Here is a 26535-nt window from a genome sequence, read left to right on the forward strand (position 1 = left end):
GTATTTGAGGGGCAGTGATATGCAGTCCTTCTTGATCTCAAGCTGCTTCCTGAGTCACATGTATATGCTCAGGGGCACTCTGTCTACCTTGGATTGTGTAGCTTATGACACAGAGCTACATTTAACTGGAACCAATGCTAAAATAAATATATTTACATGTCAGGAATAGCACACACTTTTAGAGCTCGTGTGACCCAGTTTATGATTTCTTCAAACCTTGGCAGGAGAAAAACCTTGTGGACAAATTTAGGTGTCATGGGATTGTTTTAGTAATCCACCCTTTTTGGTTTTGGTAAATCAACAATCAATCACAGCTGTCCAAATGGATGTTTCCTACTTCTTTCTACCACGTGGTGGCAATAGCGCACAGAGCTCTTGAACTGGGATGATTTAGCTCAGATTGTGCGCGGCTGACACTGTATATGGTGTTAAATTCATAGAAGGGGGACTGTATTGTAAATTGTGTCTCTAAAACCCCAAAATGCATTTTCTTCTGTTTTGTAGTAGGATCAACAGCTCATACTATCACACACCCGAGAAAACCAAAGCCATTGTGATCACATTTTTACTACTTAAGACTTTTCCTCCCAGCTTGACATTTATTGAAAAAAATGCAATCTGTCAAACTTTCAGCCAGCGCTTCTGTTTCTCTTTGTTTTTTGTTTTTTTTAAAGCATATCTTTGCGATTAATTTAGAGTTTATTCATAGCAGTAAGGCATGATGTCAATACTCTGTCTCAAACATTTGACAGCCAAACAAATTCGATTGGACTGACTCTGCCTTGCTCATGCGGTACTTGTCCAAAGGCTTTAAAAAAAAAAAAAAATTATTCCTCTTTCTTTTTTTTATTCCCCCTCGTGCCAGTCTGCGTGCCCCGCGCCCCCGGGCGGACTCTCTTCTTCACGCTCCCCTCCGGTCACTCACCCCCATCAGCACCGAAGAGCTCTCTGACGCACAGGACCAGTGGCAGCAACAGCAGCAGAAGAAACAGAAGCAGCAGGAGGAGCAGCGGCAGAAGCAGCAGCAGCAGCAGTCAGGACACTTTCAGGGGGAGTCTGTGGCAATCACAGAGCAACATGTTCCCGGCGTGGAGACAGGAAATCCGCTCCTGGGACTCGACGGTATCGCCGCGGACCATGTTTGGACCTGGGCAGGTTGGACAGGTGTGGGTGTCCTTTTGGATTCTGCTCTTGTCGACCTGCATCCTCAGCGCTCAGGCTCAAGGTAAGATACGCAACTCAATTTTTTTGTACTTAAGGAAGGAAAACGCCCCCAAAAAGTGTGATAAAAAGAGTTAATTGCAATACAATTATTTATGAGGTACAGGAAAACTGTCCAGAAACTATATGTGGGTTTAGAAATACTGTATTAAAGATCAGGTCACAAACAAACAAAAGGTATATATGGATTTAAAGTAAAATTAGATGTTAGTTGTGCGCAATGTGCCACAAGAGCACAACCTGAGGCTCAAAAAGGGCTATTATAGTTTGGGTTGTTTTTAGCATAAAAATGTTCTGCATCTCTCTAAAAGCGAGGCGGCATTCAAATCTTCTAAATATTTGAATATTCATACAAACAGATTGACTATTTCATCACATCTTAAGAACCATTTAGATTATTTCACTGGTTCCCTTGACCTACTGTAAAATGTGAAGTTCTGTGGTAATGGAAAGCTCTGACAGTTTAATTGCTACTGCAGATTTAGCTGCCCCTCTATTGGTTCCCATTTTTAATATTCTAGCAGAGATCATTAACTTGCTCGGTTATGACTACAGTGTGGAAACATTAAAACAGAGCAGTTGTTTGAGGACTCTAATGTATTGGTTCACTTCTGGATTTAAGACGTGTGTCTTGCAGAATCCATAAATCACAGAAAGCTGGTTTCATTTATGTCCAACAAGCTCAGAGACATGAACCACACTAATCATACGGTTACTATGAAACTGTGATTCCGTACTTGTCATTTGTCAGCTGTTGACCGCTTGGCCAGTGAGAAGCTAATGAGATGTGCTAAATAAAGACAGAAAACCATAAAGAACAAATATGTCAGTCGCCATATTTCACAGAGAAAAATTATAACTGCTGGTTCTCACAAGAGGTAAAGTTAAGTTGACATAGGAATAGGTGCAATGTGTGGGCTTAGCAAAAAAAGGTTTGATTTTCATTGTGTCCCAATCAGTTTTAGTAATCTCGGGGGGGGGGGGGGGAGTTTGTCCTTTGTATTTCCATGGCCTTTATTGGTGAGGTAAAAGATATGTGTTTGACGCACCAGACTATGAGGCGTTTCTTGAAGATCCCCAAAAAAAATTCCTCTTCAGATGTTAATTCATTTGAGAGGTCCCTTCTCTATGCACTCCCCATTCCACAATCGCACTGCTCGGTGCACCAGAGTGCTAAAAGCAGCATAATCCCTGCACTTGTTTGCCTTTGAACAACTCACGTTGCTCTAAAGCGCTCCCAACCTTATCTGAGAAGAGTCTCTGGTGTCTCTTATTATGCAAGTCACAGTTCCTCTAGCTGTTATTAGCATCCTTTTCTCAAGCCAACAAGCCTGAAGTATGTGTGTGTGTGTGGGGGGGATCTGTTGAGCACTACTGGACTACTTCATTGGGATTTTATCTTTCCTCCCCTAAACAGAAGCCTTCTTAGTTCTGCAGTTCCTATTCTGTTCTCTGTGAGTATTTCTGGCTGTGCATTAGCATTGGTGAGAGGTCCACTCCTTTGTCTGTCTCCCTTTCATTTGAAAAGGGCCTACTCTATGATGCATTGTCTATGCTTTTTGGTCTTTGGTGAGGATGCTGGTGTACTTGTTGCAGTGGGTCCTCCAAGCATCCACAGACACGTTGTTACCCTAAAGTAGAAGGTAGCTCTTATCCTCAAGGGAGGGTTGGCGGGGGGTGGGGGAGATCCTTGTTTGCAAATGAACAGCAACATAGCGGTGTCTCTGCATAAAGTTGGAGATGCTGTAGTTATTCCCTGAGGGACAAAGACCTCTGAGGATGTCAGAAATTAGGCGACACATAGGCACCCCCAGGGAACAGGTGCCACATAGCTGCTTGTTTTTCAGCAGGTTTAAACTCAGGCGCCTGCTGTTTTTGATACAGATGGCTCTTTGATTGCACAAGAGGATATGTGGTAGATCCACTGGTGGAACCTCACTACAGGTTTTCCACAGCAAACCATTATTAGACTCATGTAGATCCCATAATCGAAGTGCGGGGTAAATAAATATTAGGTGCTTCTTTCTCTCTTAACTGTCTGTATTGTCTTTTTTTCTCTTCCTCAATTAAACTGCACAGATTTATGTGTTTGTGAGTGACTGTGTTTCTGCTGGCATCTTGTCTGAAAAAGCGAGTGTGTGCATGTGTGTGTGCACAGTTGCCTGTGCTTATTATGTTCCTGCTATTGAGCTTTAATCTAGATAGCAGCATTGACATTCTGCCAACCGACAGCTGCTATAATTTTCTGGACGTACGTTATTATGCAGCTTGACAGCTGTCAGCCATTTCCAAATCTTTAAATCTTATGATAATCCTCAGTGCTTACACAAAAAAAGCATTTGTTTAAAACACTCTGAATCCGTGTGTGATTAAAACTGCCTGGTCTAATGCGGGCCTGCACATTATGATTCATCCCCATTGGTGACACACAAGCAAGCACATGCACATGCAGACAGATCCACAGATAGATAGAAAAATCAATATGTACAAGATTACACAAAACAAGTATGTTACAGTTTTAATAGAATTACAGACGTCCCTTCCTATAAAGATCGCTGGCAGACCTGCATGTGCAACAGTAGAATAAATTTAACATGTTATTAATGTTGTAGATGTGCATGTTCACACTACTGCCAATTTAGCCACATGAATCCAGTGCTTAACATGTTGAAATGGTGACACCTGCACAAAACAGTTGAAAATATTACATTTTGCAAATATGTAATTTAACAACTGTGCAGGGATGGTGTAATCAGGGTGATGTACAATGTTACTTTTCTGTTATTTATGTCCTAGATCCTTATATTCACACAAACACAACATGAGTAGAGGTCTACACAGACTGAAATGATGACCTGCACAAAAGGTGACAAAAGTATTGCATTTTCTATCATTTGAAAACTCTACAAATCTCAACAAAGGGATATACAAGGCCAATATGAGATTTTCATGATATGAACCTATAATAACCTATAAAATTGCAGTATTAACACAAAAACCGAAAATAAAAATGTATGATTTAATTGCTTTTATTAAAAGAAATGACAATGTTTGCAATGCCCCTGTTAAAATAACATACTATAGTTATTATTATGGTTATATAAAAGTTTCCTTTGAGATTTATTTACCCAAGGTGTAACAGTATGCAAATATCATGATTCAGTACATACCTCAATTTTATGTATGTATGTTTCAATCAAGAGAAGCAAGCATGAATGTATAAATATATTTCAACCTGGAAAGACTCACAAATGAGAGAAACACAGAGATGGCAATTAGAGGAGTTTATTAGCTGATGTTTGATTTCTTTTGGCGCTCGGACCCCGGTGGAAGACATAGATGCTGATAATGACATGAGCTTGAATAAACATCCTAGGGTTAGAATTAGAGAAGTCTTCCCCCTGGGATCCTGATGCTGGTGGTGGAGTGGAGGCCTGAGAAGATAAGGGAGTCGGAAGGAGCTTGAAGCCTGATGGTGGAGATGGGGTGGAGGAGGGTCGAAGCTCAGCTGAAGATCAGGAGATACTGCGTATGAAGGTCTTTTAAAGCAAAGCCTGGAGGGATGATTGGCTGAAGAGGAATGTAGATCAGGAGCTCATTGGTTGGAGTGGAGAACGTGGTGGAGTAATTAGACAGAGCTGGAAGTGGAAGTGAGTCTTCCAAGTTGAATTTTCGTCAAACCACATTTTTGTACAATAGTTGGATGATAGACTGTGTCAACGTTTGGTAATAAAAAAAAGTAATGATTGTTTTTAGTTGTTTTAACATTTAGACAATGCAGTGTACTATGGAGATAAATTTGTCTCAAAATTATTCAATCAAACAAAAAACTAATCTCATTCAAAAAATATTAAGTTGTGATCAAATCTTTCAGAGTTGTAACGATTATTTATTTTAATGGAATGTTTTATTTCGGGGATAAAAAAAAAATTGTTTGAAAAAACTTTTTTTGATTAAAATGACAAATTTTTTCTCACGAAGAGAAAAAAAGTTATTTGCAAAACAAACTTTTATTTGCGCATGTCAAAAATCTTTGGTTACGACTCTCGCTCTTTTGGTTTTGATGCTCTCTATTTTTGGTTGAACTCGAAGAATTTTGAGTGCTGGGAACATAAACATGCTGGGAGGGGCCTAAAGACGAATGATGTAAGACGTTTCCCTATTGGTTAGCGCTGACTCTGATCCCCCGCACCTCTGAACTTCCGTTCGAACTGCAGGGCTTGCCGCGTCGCTTCAGTGAGGAGACATCAACTGTACAGAAGAAAACTGCGGTCAAGTGAGCCGACAGTCAAAAATACGCGGTCACGCCAGCCGACACCAGCTCCCTCTAAAAGATTAGCGTCGCACATACAAGGTGCTTTACGGTAATGGAGCAGAAAGGATGCCAATACTGGCAACGGTTGAGAAAATAAGAGGAAAACAGAAAAGTGGCCAGGTCACTACGTGATACTGGTGGAGGAAAACGTTTCCTGACTCGCTCCTCCAAAACACCCCAAAGTGGCTCAATAATATTTAGATCTGGTGACTGTGCAGGCCATGGGAGATGTTCAACTTCATTTTCATGTTCATCAAACCAATCTTTCACCATTCTTGCTGTGTGTATTGGTGCATTGTCATCCTGACACACGGCATCGCCTTCAGGATACAATGTTTGAACCATTGGATGCACATGGTCCTCAAGAGTGGTTCGGTAGTCCTTGGCAGTGACGCGCCCATCTAGCACAAGTATTGGGCCAAGGGAATGCCATGATATGGCAGGCCAAACCATCACTGATCCACCCCCATGCTTCACTCTGGGCGTGCAACAGTCTGGGTGGTACGCTTCTTAGGGGCTTCTCTACACCGTAACTCTCTCGGATGTGGGGAAAACAGTAAAGGTGGACTCATCAGAGAACAATACATGTTTCACATTGTCCACACACCAAGATTTGCGCTCCTTGCACCATTGAAACCGACGTTTGGCATTGGTATGAGTGACCAAAGGTTTGGCTATAGCAGCCCGGCCGTGTATATTGACCCTGTGGAGCTCCCCACGGACAGTTCTGGTGGAAACAGGAGAGTTGAGGTGCACATTTAATTCTGCCATGATTTGGGCAGCCGTGGTTTTATGTTTTTTGGATACAATCCGGGTTAGTACCCGAACATCCCTGGATGTGGTTCGTCCTTCTTGGTGGTATGCTGACATTACCCTGGATACCGTGGCTCTTGATACATCACAAAGACTTGCTGTCTTGGTCACAGATGCGCCAGCACGACGTGCTCCAACAATTTGTCCACTTTTGAACTCTGGTATGTCACCCATAATGTTGTGTGTATTTCAATATTTTGAGCAAAACTGTGCTCTTACCCTGCTAATTGAACCTTCACACTCTGCTCTTACTGGTGCAATGTACAATCAATGAAGACTGGCTACTAGGCTGGTCCAATTTAGCCATGAAACCTCCCACACTAAAATGACAGGTGTTTCAGTTTCATTGTCCAACCCCTGTATATATACATTCACACTAATACCAAATTAGCCACATACCAAATTAGCTACATGAATACAGTAATGGACATATTGATATGATGACATCTACTCATAAGATAATGGACATATTGCATTTCTGTAAACTTGTCTACAAATCCTAACACAGTACAGTGCAGGTGTTGTGTTCCAACACCATTGTGTCTCAGCTATACATGCCGCATATTTATGACAGTTGTATTTCTGTGTTCACTAAAATGCAGTCATTGAAGCATATTTGCCTGCTAGGGAACAGCCGCTGAAAATTTTGAGTTAAATGCTTGTTTTATTTGCAATATGGCTCATGCCAGGAAAGCCCAGCAAGTGGTTCATCCAGCCTCAGGTGAAATGGTGTCAGCTTCCATGTCAGAGTCCTTATGTGTCTTTTGTGGCTGCCTCCCATGTATGGTTGGTTGGCTGTTTTTTTTTTTCTTCTCCTTCATTTTTGCTGCCAAATGCTGTCTACACATGTTTATTCATGCTGCCACTGGAAGCTTTATCCGCCAGGAGGGAACATATCACAGCTCAAGTAAGAAAAAGGTCTGCTTAATGGCAGTAGCAATTAAAGTAAATTAATGAAAAAGCGCCTATTTTTTTTTACAGTTTATTTTTTTATTTTGAAAATCCAATTGCCCAGAATGGTTTTAAGAGTGACAAATGATTGCAATCAACATCATTGTGCAAGAACAAAAGAGCTGTTTCGTTGTCAGTGTTCCTTTCTTTAGCTTCAGGAAGTCTTTAATTGGCTCAGTTGAGCAGTAAAACTGTGTTTATAGTTCATAATGCAAATGTAATCAAAATTAACTGCAGGGTTTTGGCATTCTCCTTTTGCCTAGTAATTGCCATTTGCCCAGAAGGCTGTGGTAATAGCTGTTTGCACGGGGCAAAGAGTCCCATCATGTCTGCACATTTGGATAACTAGCTGAAATTATTGCTTACTCTGAAGAACTTACATTTGTTTTTGGTCTGTTGATGTTAGACACCTATTTGAACATTTGTTAAGAATTTTGTGTGCTGAAGTAGTTGCATAAGATACAGTAGGATGGGAAGGATGTGAAATCTTCACACCACAAAATATTTTTATTCAGACAGATTCCTTATACCTGCAGAGTGCGCAGCATTGGCATTCAGAGTCAAAAATCTGGTGTGAATAAGGTATACTCAAATGTGATTTTTCAATAATAACACAATTGATTTGCTGGCAATTTCTTCTTTTGGGGCTGATTTTAATCACATAGCCTGAGAGTGGTTTTGTTTCTATCTGCTTGTTTACTGATGAGACTGAGGGGGAGAGGCGCTGCAGGGGGGAACAGGGAAATTCTTCACATATTAATTCTCCTGGCGAAACATCTAATCAATCCAACACAAGGCTTGGAGGCACCTCAGCTATCAAGGAATAAAAAAATGTCTCAATGTCTCAGAAGAAGCCTTGAGCTGAGCCAGAAACTGAAAGCAAAACTGACCTTGGACACTGCATGGAGGGGAATGTGAAGTGGCACTATTTGTTTGTTTTGTCTAATATAATTTTGGCCAGGGAGCAGAGATGTTTTGCATCTTGCTTCCTCTTCATAACAGCCCCGTTACAATGTGGCATGTGAAAAGCCCTCACAAATGGTGTCATTACTTTTATCCATGGAAGTGAGGGATTTCACTCACACTGTATTCTGGAAACATACATATGTCTTAGAGCCCCCAAGCTGTTGCATGTAAACATTTGAGAGCACAAAAGCAACTCAAGGAAGACTGTGTTGAGAAACAATGCCTTTTACTGCATAATGTGCCCACCGAATCTCCGCTCACATCCAGCGTGCGCCTCCTGGGGACTGCTGAGTGTATTCTTGTGTTGTGACTAAAATGGCAAAAGAGACAGGAAATGGAGAAATGGGGGGAACAACAGCGGTACTGCGGTGGTATGGATGGGAGCTGTATTTTTCTTCTCATATGTCCGAATGAAAACACCCGGTCATACAAATCCAGTTTATGTTGTACACTGAGGTGAAGAAAATTCACATCTTAACATTCTGGTCCATTCTTGCCCTGACCTCAAATCAAGGCAGTCACAACACTGTGACTCCCTGCTGTTAGTGATAACATGAATATATACACCTATATTACCTCAACATATAAAGATTAAGAAGGTTTGAGAATAGTTCTCAAGCTGTGGTACAAGTACCACTGCTGCTACTTAGGCTTTAAACACCCATCTCACTATCGTGTATCTGCCTCTTGTTATTATTATTATTATGCATTGTGGTGCAGGAGAACACAGTGAATTCCTCACTGTTGATCTCAGCATACGAGTGGGAGCACATTAGAAGTGATACACACAATTAAAAGACATGGCAGGATTTGATGTTAGCGCCAACCCCCGTCATTTCCTCATATTTAGACCCACATAATTTTTTTTTTTAAATGCCAACATACATGGTACGATAGGACAGAGTGACAGTAGCTTTACATGAGTTCTATGAGTAAATTCTGGTTGCAATGTAAATTCAAGGAAATTAACAGCCGCAATCTTCTTAAAAGAGAGGTCCAGTGGAAAAACGTTTGAAAACTTCCAGTACAAACTGAAATGGATGACAGCAAATCAGGAACAAGTGCTACTGGCTAGTTATACTGGGTTCTGTTTATCTGGGCTTTTGGAACTTGGATCTGGAAATACCAGTAAAAATAATTTAACAGTGATCCAGTTCAAAATTGTGACAACTGGTGTGTTCAGTGACTGGGATAGCTATTATTATCAATAGAAGCTAATAACAGTGCATATCTCTGCAGTTTATAGTTTCAAACATTATAGCAAAATGTTCACTAAAGGAGTTTGTATTGCTCAAGTACCAAATACCTTGTATGGTAGTTGTACAATACAACATTATATAATACTTGGCTACATTCAGAAGAAATTTTCATTTTGGGTTAATACATACAAATTAAATTTAATGTAGAACTAAGAAGCATTGGCAGCTGAAAAAAAAAAAAAAAAGAGGAAATATTCAAAAACTTTCAAGAACTCCTTATACAGTAAACTAAAGCAAATGACAGTGAACCAAGCATAAGGGGGTGGTACAGTGGTGCTCTGTGTTTGAACGATTTATTGAAATAAAAATGGTCAGAGTAAATACGTTTTTTATGTTTTTTTCTATAGCTAGCATCAAGTTTTATATGAAATGAAGTCATTTGGATTTTGAGGTTTGGGTTGGTGAGATATCTCAAACTTTCTTACTTGGAGTTCTAGTTTCAGAGGGACCATTCTGTTCTTTTTTGTCAAATTGAAAAAAAATTGAAAACCAAATCTTTTTTTAAAGCCATATTATACTACGGTTGTAAAACATATGTTATTATACCGGTACTTACAAAACTACTTGGTACTACTTGGAAAAGTACTGATTTAAACCACATTTTACTTTCAGCTCTTTTTTGCAACTTTCAAGAAGATTAAAAGGTTAGCCAGTTTGAGAGGTATGTTGTTCCAAACTAAGACATGCTGCTTTTTTACAGGCATATTCTTGTATGTAAATGTGCAAGGCTTAGCTAGCTACCCTGCTCAGATTTGTGCTTGGCAGCAGGCCGACCGGTCCCTCTGGTGGGGCTGGTGAAATGCCTCTGACTGCATCTCAATACCTTGTGCTCTGTATTGATTACAGCTTGAACCCCCTTTCATTCCCCCATTGTCTTGATCTTGGACACATGGCATTTTATATCATGTTTGATTTTTGTTTCCAAGCACCTGCTGTCTTCATCTTCATCTTCATCATCCATATAATTTAGACCTTTATCCCCAGGGCCTCCCCGCTGCTGTCACAGTTTGACACTCATAGCTACAAACAAATATGCATCGGTGATACCAGCAGATATCAGTGTGGATGTTAGAAGCATCAACTGAGATAGATCTACAGAAGTCCATACCAATTGTCCAGGGATCTTTTGTGTGCGTGGATAAGGCACGCTTACATTGCAGGTTGTCATTGAGGCACAGCAGCCCTTTGTGTGTACACATAAGCTTTGATTGCTGTCCTTGCCCATAACATCAGCAGAGTATCAGTTAAGAAATGTGATGATGATGTGGGCTGACAGCATTACTGTGGGCTTCTTCTTTATAGCTTGATGTCAAATTTGGATCCTTGGCCCCTCTGTAAAAGTACTTCAGGTTAACTACTAAGGCTTGATTCAACCTCAACCTAAGGCTGCTTTGCTTTTCAAAAGTGAACTTATTCAAGATTTATATTTCTGGATTTTATTTTTTTTTCACTTTCAGGCTGTCAGTGCAATACATTTTCTTATTGTATTGAATGATAAAATAACTGGACCTGTACTTGATTAGAATTTAATTTATATTGCATAAATAAATGAAATATTGCATATTCAAAGGCTGCACAGAAAACAAGTTTTTTAAAAGTTTGACCACAGCAATTAAACAAGTTATGCAAGCATACAGTACATCCAAAAATGAATAAGCATACTACTGTTGATTGAAATGATTAAATTGGAAAACTAGTACTTATTCTTGTACCTGTTTGCAAGAGTAATAAACATTTAGTTCTGGAGAGCCAGTGTTTGACGAAGAAGTATGCATTTGCCAGCATGCCAGTCGAGCCCCGTCATGTTTTTGCCTGAAACAATTTCAGAGCAGTTTGGGTGAACAAATCAGCGGTTGAATGGGAAGTGTATGGCACAGTGCTTCTCTCAGAGCAGCCAACACTGACTGGGATGAAAAAGATCCAGCACAGACAGATTTGCCTACTTATTCAAATTTCAAAGACAGCTTGAAAGAGGAACCCAATAAAACTTCCCTTATTGTTCTAATGCATGCTAACAGATGCACAAACATGCACGTAGTAGCAATGTGCATGGCTGCTAATGTACATTACATACACGTTTTCTAACTTCAATGTACGCCTTAGCACAAATAGAGGTAGATTGATTCATTATTTCTAAATGAAGCATTCTCAAATCCGCATTTGAAAGAAACACTGCAATTTCATATGAATTGGCAAAATCAGAATCAGCCTTTTCAGCGTAAAGCATCTGTTTATGTCCTGATGGCCCTCTGTGCAAAATAGTTTCCAATTTCACCTAACTCCCTCTGCCACATCGCCGTCACTGCCAACTGCAGCGAGGTGAAGTAGAAAGAGGAACAAAAAGAGAAATGAATATTGTTAGGGATGTCGATGGTGGGCCCTGGGCAGGATATTGATGGAGGAAAGAAAGGAGAGTACTGCAACACAGGGACAGAGATTGCTGTGGTGTACAGTAGCACAAATCCTAAATTCTGTGCTGATCCAATGGTAGCTAGGAAACAGCTGACAGTAAAATGGGGGGATCAAAGGGATTAGTGTGCCCAGTTTGAGCTGAAACAGTAACCCTTGCACTTCTATGACTGCCAGCTTTTTTTCTTCATGCATTTTTTTCAGATGTTTTTTTTTCTTTTTATGTGGAAATAAATGGAAAAACAAAAGGTGTAGACAGAAAAACAGAATAAACAAGTGAACAAAAAATCATTATCCGTATGTGCACATGTCATCTATTAGTACATGAAAAACCTACATGTTTTATGGTGTATTGTCGTGTGTAAATAAAAAAATAAGTATAATATTAAAAATAATAATAATACCAAAACAACTGTGAAATATGGTGGTGGCAGCATCTTGTTTTAAAGGTGTTTTGTTTCAAGAAAGACTGGTGCACTTCACATAATGGATGGCATCAGGAGCAAAGAAAATATCTGTAAATACTAAAATATCTCAAAACATCAGCCAGGAAATTAAAGCTTGGTTGCAAATGAGTGTTCCAAATGGACAATTTTTAGAAGTGAAATACCATGATAGGAACTGGTCTGTTTTCAGTCCCTTAGAAAATTTGTGGGCAGAGCTAAAAACATGTGTGAGCAAGGCTACCTTCAAATCTGACTTGGTTACACCAGTTTTCAAAGAAAGAATGAGCCAAACCTCCAACAAACCATTTTGAGGAACTTGTTGAAGGATGCCAAAAATGTTTGACCTAACTTATACAGCTTAAAAAGTAGTTTTACTAAATATTAACAAAATGTATGTGAGTGTCTGACATTGAACAAAGTACTGTAAAAGTGAAATGTTTTTGTTTTCTTTTTTGCCATTTTTGCCAGTCAATGCTGTGGTTCTATTTTTGTCGCCCTTGGATAAAACATATTTTATTTGTGTTTATAATTTAAAAAAGAAAAATACTAAAATATTAAGATTTATTTGTTGTGGCAAATGTGGAAAGACACCACTGCAACTCCGCACTGACTTTGCAAAATTGCCAATGCTGCCACACAAGTTAACCAGACAAAACAAAGACACAGCATCTGAAGGAAGAGGATGCACCTGTCACATGCAATCACGCCTGCCTTTTGTGATCTGACTGAGATTTCCTGTCACAGGGGCTCTAGATGCGGCCTGCTTTATTCTGCAGGGGGCTCCCATGTCCCAAATGCCTCGGTCACTGTCTTCTCTTGTCACAGAGCCCGAGCTAAGTAACTAAACAAACGAGCCCAGGCATCCCCTGTTAGGAGCATGTACTGTTGGGCACCGGGAGGTCTGCTGACAACAATGGCCTCCCTGAGGTCTCCAGATGGAAGATACAGCAGACATGTAAAGTCACTCTCGGCTGACACAGAGTTTTACTCCAGAGATTAAAGCCAACTTGGATCTACGTCACATGTGACAGTTCAAAACTGATTTGTGATGCCTGAATTTATCAAAAGTGATATGGCAGGGAAGTGTTGTCTCCTGAGCAGATGTGGACTTGTTAAAGTTTGCGGTGCTGTTCCAGAAACCTCTGGCTACTTTTCATCATTGCTCTCCTAAAAAGTCTTTCACAGTTCTGGTCAAACTATTTCACTTTGCATATGTGCGTGTGTAATTCCCTACTTCTATGAAAGATAATGTTTGAGCACATCTGTTGTAACAGTGGGCATGCTCTTTATGCCCCTAGGGACTGCTGAAATTGGAGAGTCATATCAGTTTAATGAAGTTGCTCTGGTCAATGTTTGATTTCATGAAATTCAATTAAAAGACCCTATTTCCATTTCTGTGATCACTCAAGGGGTTGTCGTGATGAGATTTTAAGGGGGAAATGTGTAAAGGACTGACCAGTCAGAAATATGTTCTTTGAGTGCTTGGTACATTGATCTATTAAGATGCTGATAATGAATATTTAGCCCCCATAATGAGAGAAATGGTTTCTCTTTTCAGGCGGAGAAACAATGAATCTTAGGTTCAAACGCTATAACAGGATTACAGAATGCATGTAGATCTTGGAAATAGGCCTACACTCTATGGAACTCAACAACGTTTTACTTTTACTTTTTTCTTTTTGGGCTTCACTGTTCAGTACCTCTCTGTTAGAGAGGAATAGTGACAATTGACAAAGGGAGAAAGAACTCCATGAGCCTACTCACACCCAGTCTGCAGAGCAGACACATGTAAACTCTAAGAGGTGGCAGTGTTTAAAATTTGTAATCACACCACTGCTGCTTTTCCAGTGCTCCATTCTGCATCATTCAAAGCTTGTTTTATTAATGCTGTCCAGAGTGAAGTATGGTGGGGTTTGCTTTGTGTTCTTGATTTAAAGTGGGGTGGAGCAGAAACAATGGACATGAAAAAAACATGGCAAGGCTGTGAAATGCAGCCCACTTCCATTAGTCGGAAAGGCAACAGCAACCAGAATGCAATGTGAAGAAGTGGATGTGTACTTTAGAAGAAAGCATTTACAATTCATAGGTCTTAATGATAAAAAAGCCCCATGCTTTAGGTCAACGTGTGCCCACATGGTAGCCTTAGAAAAGGAGTCTCACACAGTTTAATTCAGGAATTGAGGTGAGTTATGCTATTTGAGTCTTTGAATGTAATAGAATTAGTCCATCACATTGTTTTATGTGACACATACAAGCCAATGCAGCCAAAGGATAGCATCTTTGAGCAAGGTGGTGAAGTTAGTGTGAGTCTGTTGTCTAATTGCTCTCATTAGCAGCGCATATTCACATCAGCTATTCTACACCATTAACCCACTGCCACCGAGATGTTGCGAGGCAGAAAATTACACTGGGTCAAGGGAAAGAAAAAGGTTGTAATTAATTCTTAGTTAATTTAATTATTTCATATTTCATAGACTAGCACAATGGCATTTTTGTTGTGCTTTTCTCAAGGGATAGCAATGACTTTTTCAACTGCATGTCATGTAGAAACGAGGAAGTGCACACAGTTGATAGAAATCAGGAGCCATTGTTGTTTGACAGAAGGCACCTTTGCATTTATTGCCTGTGTTAGTAATTTGCGCGATGAGAGGAGGCAGGCTTCTCCAGCCTCTGATGGTTATCCACCGTATTAAAGAACTGCTGCTATGAATGACACTCAGGACTAATGAATATGAATACATTTATAAAAATAGGCACAGGCTCCCCTCTCAGCACAGATTGGGAGTGACAGCCACATTGACTGGGCATGCTTGATGAGAGAGGGAGCCGCTGCCCCTGGAGATGCAGGATGTTGCAGGCGTCAGACAAACAACCGGCACACACACAGAAACATGGCGATTGTCCGAAGGCAAATGCCATGGTATGATTGCATTCAAGAAGGGTCCGGCATTAGAAAAAATAAAGAGATCTCATTATACTATTAACTTACTGGGCACCAAGCTTGTTTATAAAAGCATGCATCTGCCATACTAATCTGTCAACATTCACCATATCCATCAAAGCTAATTCCGTCTGTTTGTGAAGGATATCATTCCAAAAAGATCATTAAATCCTATCTGTGGAATACTGAACAGATGGCAGACTTGAAAGAGGATTTATTTTAATTTGGAAAATCCACAGGTGTTCAATTGTTAGCAAGTGCTTTTATGCTGCACAAACACATTTACATTGCTTGTCAGCCAACTTATAGATTGTTTCCTGTGGAAGCAAAGTGCTGTAATTTATTGTCATTAAGATACAATTCATTCTGTTGAGGCTGACTTTGGGGACATGAAGATGCATCAATTTATCTCTGTTTGGTATTTAAGAACAGCCATTGTACTTTAGTCTATTTTGTAGAAGCAATTGTTTGGAACCATTTACATAAATATGCATTAGAAGACACTTCAATGTATTTTATAGAGAGGTTATGCGACTGTACAAAATGGCACATAACTGAAAAGTGGAAGGAAAAAGACACATGGTTTTTAAAATGTTATGCAATTAAAATCTTAAAAGTGCAGTATGCATAGGTATTCAGTCCTCCTCCTATATTGTGGCCAATATTTTCACTTCCCTTACAGCTGCAAGGCTTTTGGGACGTGTTTCCCTGCTTTGCAAATCTTAAAACTATTTTCTTTCACTAATTTTTCTTTCAAAAAGATGGAGAGCCTGTTTTACATTTTTTTCAAAAATTCTTAATTAGATTCCAGTCTAAACTTTGACTGGGGCATTCTAACATGTTAATATAGCTTGGTTTAAACCATTTCATTGTAGTTATAATCTTTTGCAGCCTCTCACAGGACCTCATCCACAATTGCCCTGTATTTAGTTTGATCCGTCTTTTAATAAACACTGACTTTTTTTCCAGTCTGCTGAAGAAAAGCATCCCCACAGTGAGACGTTGCCACCTTTGAGTTCCACTGTGGGGTTGTGTAGTGTTAGTTTTCCTCCATAGTATTTTGCCTGTAGGCCAGAAAACTTGATTTTGACCGTCTGAGCTGTTGATCTGTGCAACTCCTTCAGAGGCAAGGGCTCGACATACTGTACCTCTCTGTGTCCAAGCATGCATTCTGCTTGGAACTAACCGACAAGCACATCATTCTTTTCATCCTATTTTGAACTCAGCCACACAATTGTATTCCATTCAGAAATATACAGTTTTCACTACAGCCTATGAAGAAATTAACTATAAAATAAGGAATTAAGTAATTTATCTCAAAAATAGCAATGCAAACTTTGTATCCTTGATGTCTCTGAAACTAAAATATCTACATTGCAATAACAGCAGAACTATCCTCGCTGCATTTCTGAAAAACTTGCTTTATCTTTTTGCTCATGATCTGACCTGTCATTCTCTTCATCTGCTGTGTGTTTGGCACCACCCCCTGACTGGGACTATTTATGTCCCTGCCGACACCTACAGGCAATGTGAACACAAAAATCTGAAGATTTTCAGTTCAGCCATTCTCTTTTGTGTTTGGATAATGGAATAAACAGAGTTGCACGAGACGTCCAAAGCTTGGATTATTGCTTCATAACTCAACCCTGTTAAAAACTTCCTTACATCATCTATGACCTGTATGCCGTGTTCCTTTGTCTTTATGTTGCTGTTTGTTTATGTATTTGTACTGGTTGAATTTCACACACATAGATTTTGTTTACTGATTAGTTAATTTCTGTAGGTAATTAGTTGTACTGGACTTATTTGGCGGTATTAGAGTAAAAAAGGGAATAAATACTAATATAAGCCACACATTTCAGATTTTTAGTTGTGCAAAATGTTAAACCATCATTTTCCTTCACAATGTAATACTTGGTCCATCACATAAAAACTCAGTAAAATCAGTAAAGTTTGTGGCTGTTATGTGAATTTAAGGTAAATTAATCATTTTGCAGGGAATTCTTTTTCTCATCACTTCACACAGTCTCAGTAAAGGAATTTACTATTTTTCTGTGCAACTATTCGTGTTACACAGTTTTCAACATAATTCAGAAGAGTTTGTCCTTTGCGAAATGGTAAAAAGATTATGCTAATAGTCATCTGTTTTCCTCAGTAGGTGATGATCTTAATTGATTAATTGAAGATTTGATTAGCTGCAGATTAATAATTCAAGATGCTATTTGCCATGCTGTTAAGTTCAGGTGCAGGAGTGTGACTGCCTCAGCCCATACCTCGCTTTCCGATTTTCCAGCAGAGTTACCATCCTTGTTTTCCTAAGCTGAAACACACGCAGAACCGATCCCCCAAAGTTCTGTGAAGGACTTTGATTGAGATAAGTGGAATATTCATTGCCTCCGACAGGCATAACCTTGGTGAAGTGTTCTCTGGCAGCCACTTGAGGAGTGTAGCAGACTGCATGCTCTGGACATTGGGCATGACTTACACCGTGGCGCTAACCTTGAGCGAGGTTCCTGTAGAGCTGTGGCTTTGCGTTTAAGGCGCAAAGAAAATCCATTGAGCAGCTGACTTAACTAGGTTAGATAGCTCTAATGGATTCCAGCCATCAAACTGCTAATGAATGGCAGAAGCAACCTTGAAAGCAATAGACAAAAGTGTATTAATCTTGTTTACCTTCTTTCTCACCCAAAAAACATCAATTAGTACGTACCATGATAAGCAGAAGTAGTATGTGCCATGACAGTTAATTTTATTATTTTCCCTTAAAACAACAATTATTTTGTCATTTTTAAAATTGACAATTTAAAAAAATATATGTTTTTTTATGTTTACTGCAGGTTTGTTTATTTCAGTGGCTCGCCTTTGTTATTGAAATTCCTATGCCTAAACTGGGAGTTTGTGCTTTTCTTTTAGCATTTCTTTATATAAATTAAACAACACATAAAGCACAAAAAGCTGTCAGATTTCACCTCTTGTGCAACTAAGCCCCAGGGGTTCTGTTTGATTTCCTCCTGATTCAGCAATGCTGCCATTTTCTCCTGAAGGTAGTGCGAGCTGCTCCTGAGGGTCAGGGGCCAATTCGGCATTATTGAATAATAAATAAACAGAAATCTGTTTCAGCCAAAGCTAATCCCTGTTGTTTCCTTTCCCCCTTACTTTTCCAAGCGGACAGAGAGCAGATGGAGCCTTGTATTCTCTGTAATGGCCTGTATATATGCAGGGTTTCATATTTCAATCACTATCACGGCAGTTGAAATTGGTGCTTTAAGATTAAGTTAAAATTGGAAAGTGGCTATCATGTCTGCATGAGGAAACACATTTGAATTTGAGTAGAAAAGGTGCTTGGTGTTGCATCTGGACGGAAAAGGAAGTAGTTCTTTAGAGCTGACTTTACCTTAGAGTCGTGAATGCTTCGGGGCTTTTCAAGCTCCAGCCAGTTCATTCTTGTGTGGGAAGTAATGTCAGGAACATAAGATTTAAGGAAGCCATTCATAATAGACCCATAATCAATTATTCAAAATTTTATTTACGTATTAATGACACATAAATGATACATTGGTTTGTGATTAGTAGACTTACAATTAAATCGTTAAATGTCACTGGAGCATTCATTCATGGTGATGAAGGGTTTGTGATAATTAATATTTAGTATTTGACTTTACAAATTCAATGGAAAATGCTATGTCATGTCTTTTTCAGTTACTTGTTAAAGGTGCATTGCTGTGAAAATGTTTTCGCACCCTTACACGCATGAAGCTTTCAGATCATCATATAATTTTTTATATCAAACAAAGAAGGAGAAAAGCTGCCTAAAACGACTTGACCCTATGTAAAAAAATAAATTCCCCCTTTAAGGAATCACCTAAAATACAGAACCTGTCTGACAACATTAAGACGTTATGCTGGGGTTGAAAAAAAATAATTAGAACAGATGAAAAACGTACTCCAGTTTTACAAAATTACTCCAGAAAGGATTAAACATCTTTGGGACTCCACCAAATCACAGTGAGAGCCAATATCCACCAATGGAGAAAACATGGAAAATTGATGAGCCTTCCCAAGGGTGGCTGGCCTAAGAAAAATTACTCCATCCATGACTCATCTGGAAGTTCACAAAGGAACTCAGAAGAACATTCAAAGTACTGCCGGTCTGACTTGTCTCAGTTGAGGCCAGTGTTTGTGATGCAACACTACAAAAAGACTGAGCAGAAATGGCATCCATTGGAAATTTTCAAGGCCAAAACTACTAGTGAGCAAAAACAATACAAAAGCTCATCTCATTTAGCCAAAGATTATTCCAATGACCCCAAGACTTTTTTATGAAAATTCTGTGACTGATGACACCTAAGTGGAATTTTTTTAAGGTGTGGGTTTTGTTACATCTGGGGTAAAACTAGCAAAACAGTTCAGAAACAGAACATCATACTGACAAGCAAATATGGTGTTGGTAGTATAATGGTCAGGGCTGCTCTTCTGCTGCAGTACCAGAATGATTTGCTGTAATTGATAGAACCATGAATTCTGCTCTGTCTTCTTTAAAGAGACTGTCTGGCAATCTGGTTGTGATCTTAAGCTCAAGTGCACTTGGGATTATGAAGCAAGAGAGTGATCCAAACCACAGCATCACCTCTGAATGGTTCAAAAGCGAAATGAAAGTTTTAAGTGCTCTTCTCAACATGCTTTGAATGACACACTCGGCCATGTGTACATACAGCAAGCTGCAGGAGATGAGATGTTGCTGTCCTAAAAGCTGTTGAGAAATGTTTCACTTTTGTGTTTTTAATATAAATTTTTTGAATTACATGTTAGGGCTGCAAGGTGGTGCAGTTGGTAGCACTGTTGCCTTGCAGCAAGAAGGTCCTAGGTTCAATTCCCAACTTGGGTTCTTTCTGCATGGAGTTTGCCTCTTGCCCATAGACTGCTGGAGATAGGCACCAGCTCCCCTGTGACCCACTATGGAATAAGCAGTAGAAAATGACTGACTGCATGTTAGGGATTGGTAATTTTGTGCATCAAGTACTCCAGGTTCTTCTAATTATAGGTATGGATATTACTTTTTTTATTGCACTGTGCTTCTTGGTAAGCCTGTTTTTTACCTATGATGTTACGTCAGCTGAATTGCAGACTGGATGTGATCCTTACAAAGGATCGCAGGTAGGTTGCGGTTCCTGGACTCAGGGGTAAAATGGGATAAATCGTGGAGAAAGTTGTTCGCTCGGATCTGGCGGAAAGGACCTGGAATTTGGCTGTTTGGATTCACCATTGAGAAGCACCAGCGAAACTCTCAAGGCTGACGGAAAATTAAGAGTCAGCCCTATCCAAATAATTGTTGTTTTTCTGAATCTGGCTCCCCTGCACGGCCTTGATGGCTGGCTATCTTCAGCTTCTCCTGGAAGTTATGTAAACATGACGCTCTGCTCCCTCTGCCTTCGTATATATGTTGCTTCTTTGTGCTGAGGTTGTTTTGCAATCTCAAACTGTATCCTACTAAGGATAAAGTGTGAAATATGATTTTTTTTCCCCCCTCTTCTTACCTAATGTGGTCTCTTTTCTCATCTACCTAAATGTGTGATTTCATTACTTTTCATAGATTTTCAGATTTCTCAGACGGATAACAAGCAAAAGCCAAATATTATTAGTATTTGAAAATCTGGACTAAAGCTGTTTTTACACCAATTACCAGAGAATTTTAGATTTCTTAAAAGGATTGTATTACAACTATATCATACCAGTGACAGCCAAACATTATTAGTATTTAAAAAGTTTGGGCTAAAATTGTTTTTGGATCAGTGAAGGATGCATATAAGGCTGTTCCACTGCCTCCTCTGGGATCTGCTGATCATAACTGGGTAGATCTGATGCCCACTTATAAGACCGTTTTAAAAAGGGAAAGGATTCCAACCAAGGACACAAAGATTTGGACCGAAGACTCAGTTCTGTCCCTGCAGGAATGTTACAAGTCTGTTGACTCAGACACTGTTGCACAGTCCTGTGGTGATGATTTGGACCTGCTGGTCGATGTGACATGTTCTTATACTGTTTTTTGCAAGGATATGATTATACCAACAAACCATGGTATAATACAGGTCCTTCTCAAAATATTAGCATATTGTGATAAAGTTCATTATTTTCCATAATGTCATGATGAAAATTTAACATTCATATATTTTAGATTCATTGCACACTAACTGAAATATTTTAGGTCTTTTATTGTCTTAATACGGATGATTTTGGCATACAGCTCATGAAAACCCAAAATTCCTATCTCACAAAATTAGCATATCATTAAAAGGGTCTAAACAAGCTATGAACCTAATCATCTGAATCAACGAGTTAACTCTAAACACCTGCAAAAGATTCCTGAGGCCTTTAAAACTCCCAGCCTGGTTCATCACTCAAAACCCCAATCATGGGTAAGACTGCCGAACTGACTGCTGTCCAGAAGGCCACTATTGACACCCTCAAGCAAGAGGGTAAGACACAGAAAGACATTTCTGAACGAATAGGCTGTTCCCGGAGTGCTGTATCAAGGCACCTCAGTGGGAAGTCTGTGGGAAGGAAAAAGTGTGGCAGAAAACGCTGCACAACGAGAAGAGGTGACAGGACCCTGAGGAAGATTGTGGAGAAGGGCCGATTCCAGACCTTGGGGGACCTGCGGAAGCAGTGGACTGAGTCTGGAGTAGAAACATCCAGAGCCACCGTGCACAGGCGTGTGCAGGAAATGGGCTACAGGTGCCGCATTCCCCAGGTCAAGCCACTTTTGAACCAGAAACAGCGGCAGAAGCGCCTGACCTGGGCTACAGAGAAGCAGCACTGGACTGTTGCTCAGTGGTCCAAAGTACTTTTTTCAGATGAAAGCAAATTCTGCATGTCATTCGGAAATCAAGGTGCCAGAGTCTGGAGGAAGACTGGGGAGAAGGAAATACCAAAATGCCAGAAGTCCAGTGTCAAGTACCCACAGTCAGTGATGGTCTGGGGTGCCGTGTCAGCTGCCGGTGTTGGTCCACTGTGGTTTATCAAGGGCAGGGTCAATGCAGCTAGCTATCAGGAGATTTTGGAGCACTTCATGCTTCCATCTGCTGAAAAACTTTATGGAGATGAAGATTTCATTTTTCAGCACGACCTGGCACCTGCTCACAGTGCCAAAACCACTGGTAAATGGTTTACTGACCATGGTATCACTGTGCTCAATTGGCCTGCCAACTCTCCTGACCTGAACCCCATCGAGAATCTGTGGGATATTGTGAAGAGAACGTTGAGAGACTCAAGACCCAACACTCTGGATGAGCTAAAGGCCGCTATCGAAGCATCCTGGGCCTCCATAAGACCTCAGCAGTGCCACAGGCTGATTGCCTCCATGCCACACCGCATTGAAGCAGTTATTTCTGCCAAAGGATTCCCGACCAAGTATTGAGTGCATAACTTTACATGATTATTTGAAGGTTGACGTTTTTTGTATTAAAAACACTTTTCTTTTATTGGTCGGGTGAAATATGCTAATTTTGTGAGATAGGAATTTTGGGTTTTCATGAGCTGTATGCCAAAATCATCCGTATTAAGACAATAAAAGACCTAAAATATTTCAGTTAGTGCGCAATGAATCTAAAATATATGAATGTTAAATTTTCATCATGACATTATGGAAAATAATGAACTTTATCACAATATGCTAATATTTTGAGAAGGACCTGTATATCCTAATACCAGACTGGGGGTTACCGAATCAGTTAAGTCTTGTTTACAAAAAAAAGAAAACTTAGGTTTTTCAACAAGGAACTTCCTCTGGTCTACAAGAATTAAAACTTAAAATTTTAAAAGCAAAACAAAATGACAATCTGGAATTGGATAGGAAAATGGCAACAAACAAATTTGGTTCAGCATGGGCTACTTTGAAGACTATTGCAGGACTTCAGAAGCCACAAAGCTGCACCCATGTCATTTTAGACACACATCCAGTTTTAATTCTGACTCAGATCTGTCTAAAGCTTTTAATTTATTTTATTGTCATTTTAGTGAGGAAAGACACTCAACACTTTAACATAGACCTTCAGGAAGTTCAAAAAGCCTTTGACTCGGTAAATGTGAATAAAAGCCATGGATCTGACAATATCTGTGGTTGCTTAGTGAAGTCGTGTGCTGATAAGCTGAGTCCTGTCTTTCAGTACATCTATAATGAGTCATTACAGACAAAACATTTACCTGCAATCTGGAAAGATGCTGTAATTGTTCCTGTCCCTAAATCCAGCTATTCTAAGACTGTTGGGGACTCTGACCTTAGTTTTAATAAAAATATTTGAAAACTGATCAGATGTGCACAGAGAGCACATACTGGACTATAACAGGACACAAAGTCAGAATAAATAGTATCCTCTCAGACTTCAAAACACACATCTACTGGGTCACCCCAAGGTTGTATGCTGTCACCGTTACATATACTTTATTCTATACACAAATATGTGTCACAACAGACATGTAAACAAGATGTATAATAAAGTATGCTGATTCTGTTGTTGTCAGTCTGCTTTGGGAGAACAAAAGCAGCTATGGCCCAGTGATCACTGACTTCATTCATTGGTGTGACGAGTCTTACCTCCAGCTCAACACAACAAAACAATGATATGGTCATTGTTTTTGGAGGAAACAGCATATGCACAAAGTCATTTTAATCAAAGGTCAGCTGATTAAATTTGTGCATTTTTTATAAATATCTGGGGATTGTCATTAATGACAAATTGAACTTTGAAGCCAACTGTGAAGCTGTGTGTAAAAAGGCTTATCAGTGTCTGTTCTGTTTAAGGAAACTTTCATATTGATCAAACCATAATGACCATGTTTTATGATGCTTTCATTGAACCTGTTTTATCTTTTTCATTGGTGTAACACATCTTTAAAGGAGAGAACTGCCTTAAATCAAATAGCTAAATGGTCATCTATACTGATTGGTGAGCCACAATAGTCTTTTATCTCTGTTAACCAGACAGATAGAGCAGATGGCTTCTTCCATTTTAAGAAATGACTCCCATTTTTTTTACACAGCGAGGTTCAGCTTCTTCCATCCAGAGGGATATTCTTAGTCCCAAAATGCAGAACACAACATTACAAAAAACAGCTTTGTTCCTGCGGCTGCCATTGAATTGAATAGGATGTAGAGACACATTTAATGGACTATATGGTACTGACCTTTTTTTATTTCTTCATTTATAAAGTATTTATTCTGTCAATGATTTACCTTGGCTTTGTTTTAACTTGTTTTTGTGTTGGGATGGCAATACTTAATAAATACATTATTTGTAAGTTTAGATGTGTCCTTCCTCTCAAATGTACTGATTGGTGTAACCATGAGTACTTTGAGTACTTTTAAAAATGTTTATTCTTTTGGGTCTGCCATATGTTTTTTTTTTACACTAAAACTGACAACATTCTTATCTCACCATAAACCAAATCTATCTTTGAGTATTAATAAAGTAACTTGAGCTGGAACTTAAACTTGAACCTGAAATTCCAGAATTAAATGCAAATAATGCAAATGAGGTTATGTGGCATGACCTGTGGTACAGGCCCGGAGACCTTCCAACGTAGCTGAATTAAAACAGTTGCTGGCTTCCTCCGCAGTGATGTATAAGACTCGTTGTTAGTTATTCCAAATAGGGGGCAGCTGTTGTTGCCAAGGGTTCAGCATCCAGTTATTAGGTTTAGGGGGCAATTACTTTTTTCACATAGGGCCAAGCTATTTTTGGTAGGTTTTTTCCCCTTTATAAATAAAAACATAATTCAGAAACAGTTTTTGTATATATTCGACTTATGTCTGTCAGATATTGTAATTCATTAGAGCCTGAACATTTATGTGTGTCAAAAATGCAATAACAGAAGAAAAATTAAAAGGGAAACACACATTACTGTATGCCGTAAGAGTGTCAAGTTTTCTAAGTTTTACCTATCCCTTGCTGTCACCTACTTCTCTTAGTCACACAGTCCCCCTCTCTCTTTGCTACATCAACTGAATATTCATTATGTGGCTAATGGTGGCGCCTTTGAAGAGGAATGATCATATTTAATTTTTTTGCCAGAGAAGGAACAGAGTCAAAGAGAGTGAAGGAGACAAGTGCATGAGAAAGATAAAAAGGAAGGGAGTGAGAAAATTACACCAGACCACGAATAGAGTGGCGCTGGGGCATTGAGTTTATGGACAGACAGTGTTGTGGCATATAAAAGGAGATGAGATGAGTCTACAGATTACAATTTGATTATATCAGTCTATCCTTTTTATAGGATTGATTGTAACTCCTTTGTCAATCCAAACACATTGACTAGGGGTGTATTCTTCTTTCCTCTACAAATGCTGCCCTAATTTGGAAGAAACAAGTATTTTAGAACTTTTTTTCTCTTTGACAGAAATTATCCGATTATGAAAATGGAAAAAAAATCAACTAGTGATTTTTACCGCAATGGTATTTTTTTGCTCTTGCAGCTGAAGTCCCTGGCTGTGTTTATTGCTTTATCGATTACCATCACAAGGCAGTAATTTGCCAGGACTCGAAGGGACATGATTAAAGATCCGCTAGCGATGCATGGTGGCTCTGGTTGGTGCTGGGGTGTCATGTTGATGAACACATGCTGACATGCAGCGTACACATAAGAACACTGACACAGTAGTAAGCAGGGACTGCTTGAGGCAGCGGGGGTATGGGGGGCATTGCTGTCACAGACATCAATGGCTTTAAATCTCCTGCGCTAACCTTTTAATGCTCTCAGATCCTTATGGCTGGCTGGATAATTGATTGTATTTGGTCTAATGGGATTAAGTAGTACTAGAGGCCTTGGGTTGGACACAGTGACAACAGTGGCACCAATGGTGGTGGAATGGAGGATGTGAAGTAGATGCAAAAGAGTGAAAAAGTGAGCAATAGATTGAAAAATAAGTGTTTGTGTGAAATAGAGAAAAAATTTAAAGTGAGTGAGAGGATGAAAAAGGGTGAAAAGATAGCTGTGGGTCCGCTTCTCAGTCCATTCCTAATTAGCAGTATGAGTGAACCAGAAAGCTGATGGTATCCCCAAGTGAATAGCTTGTTAGCGTAAGAGATGCTATCTGCCGGCTATTGGTTTTGGCTATGTTTTGCTCACTTGGTGAGTCACTGGGCCTGTGGTGTGCAGCGAGATCAAATCAGCAGAGAGACAAGAGCCAAGGTTTGGAAGGCCCATCTCCTTCTTATTACT

The 26535-nt window shown here is 39.5% G+C and overlaps 1 protein-coding gene across 1 annotated transcript in view; it reads left to right on the top strand.

Moving 5' to 3' along the window:
• Nucleotides 1-435: 435 nt before the first annotated feature.
• Nucleotides 436-26535, top strand: part of LOC124863503 (protein sidekick-2-like) — a 146695-nt gene continuing 120595 nt past the window's right edge. Inside the window, exon 1 of the mRNA XM_047357890.1 lies at nt 436-1225. Within this exon, the coding sequence (XP_047213846.1) occupies nt 1078-1225 (148 nt within the window). The 5' untranslated portion in view covers nt 436-1077. The remainder of the gene's footprint in view (nt 1226-26535) is intronic.

The sequence above is a fragment of the Girardinichthys multiradiatus genome, chromosome X, assembly GCF_021462225.1.
Source record: "Girardinichthys multiradiatus isolate DD_20200921_A chromosome X, DD_fGirMul_XY1, whole genome shotgun sequence".
In the NCBI taxonomy this organism is placed as follows: domain Eukaryota; kingdom Metazoa; phylum Chordata; class Actinopteri; order Cyprinodontiformes; family Goodeidae; genus Girardinichthys; species Girardinichthys multiradiatus.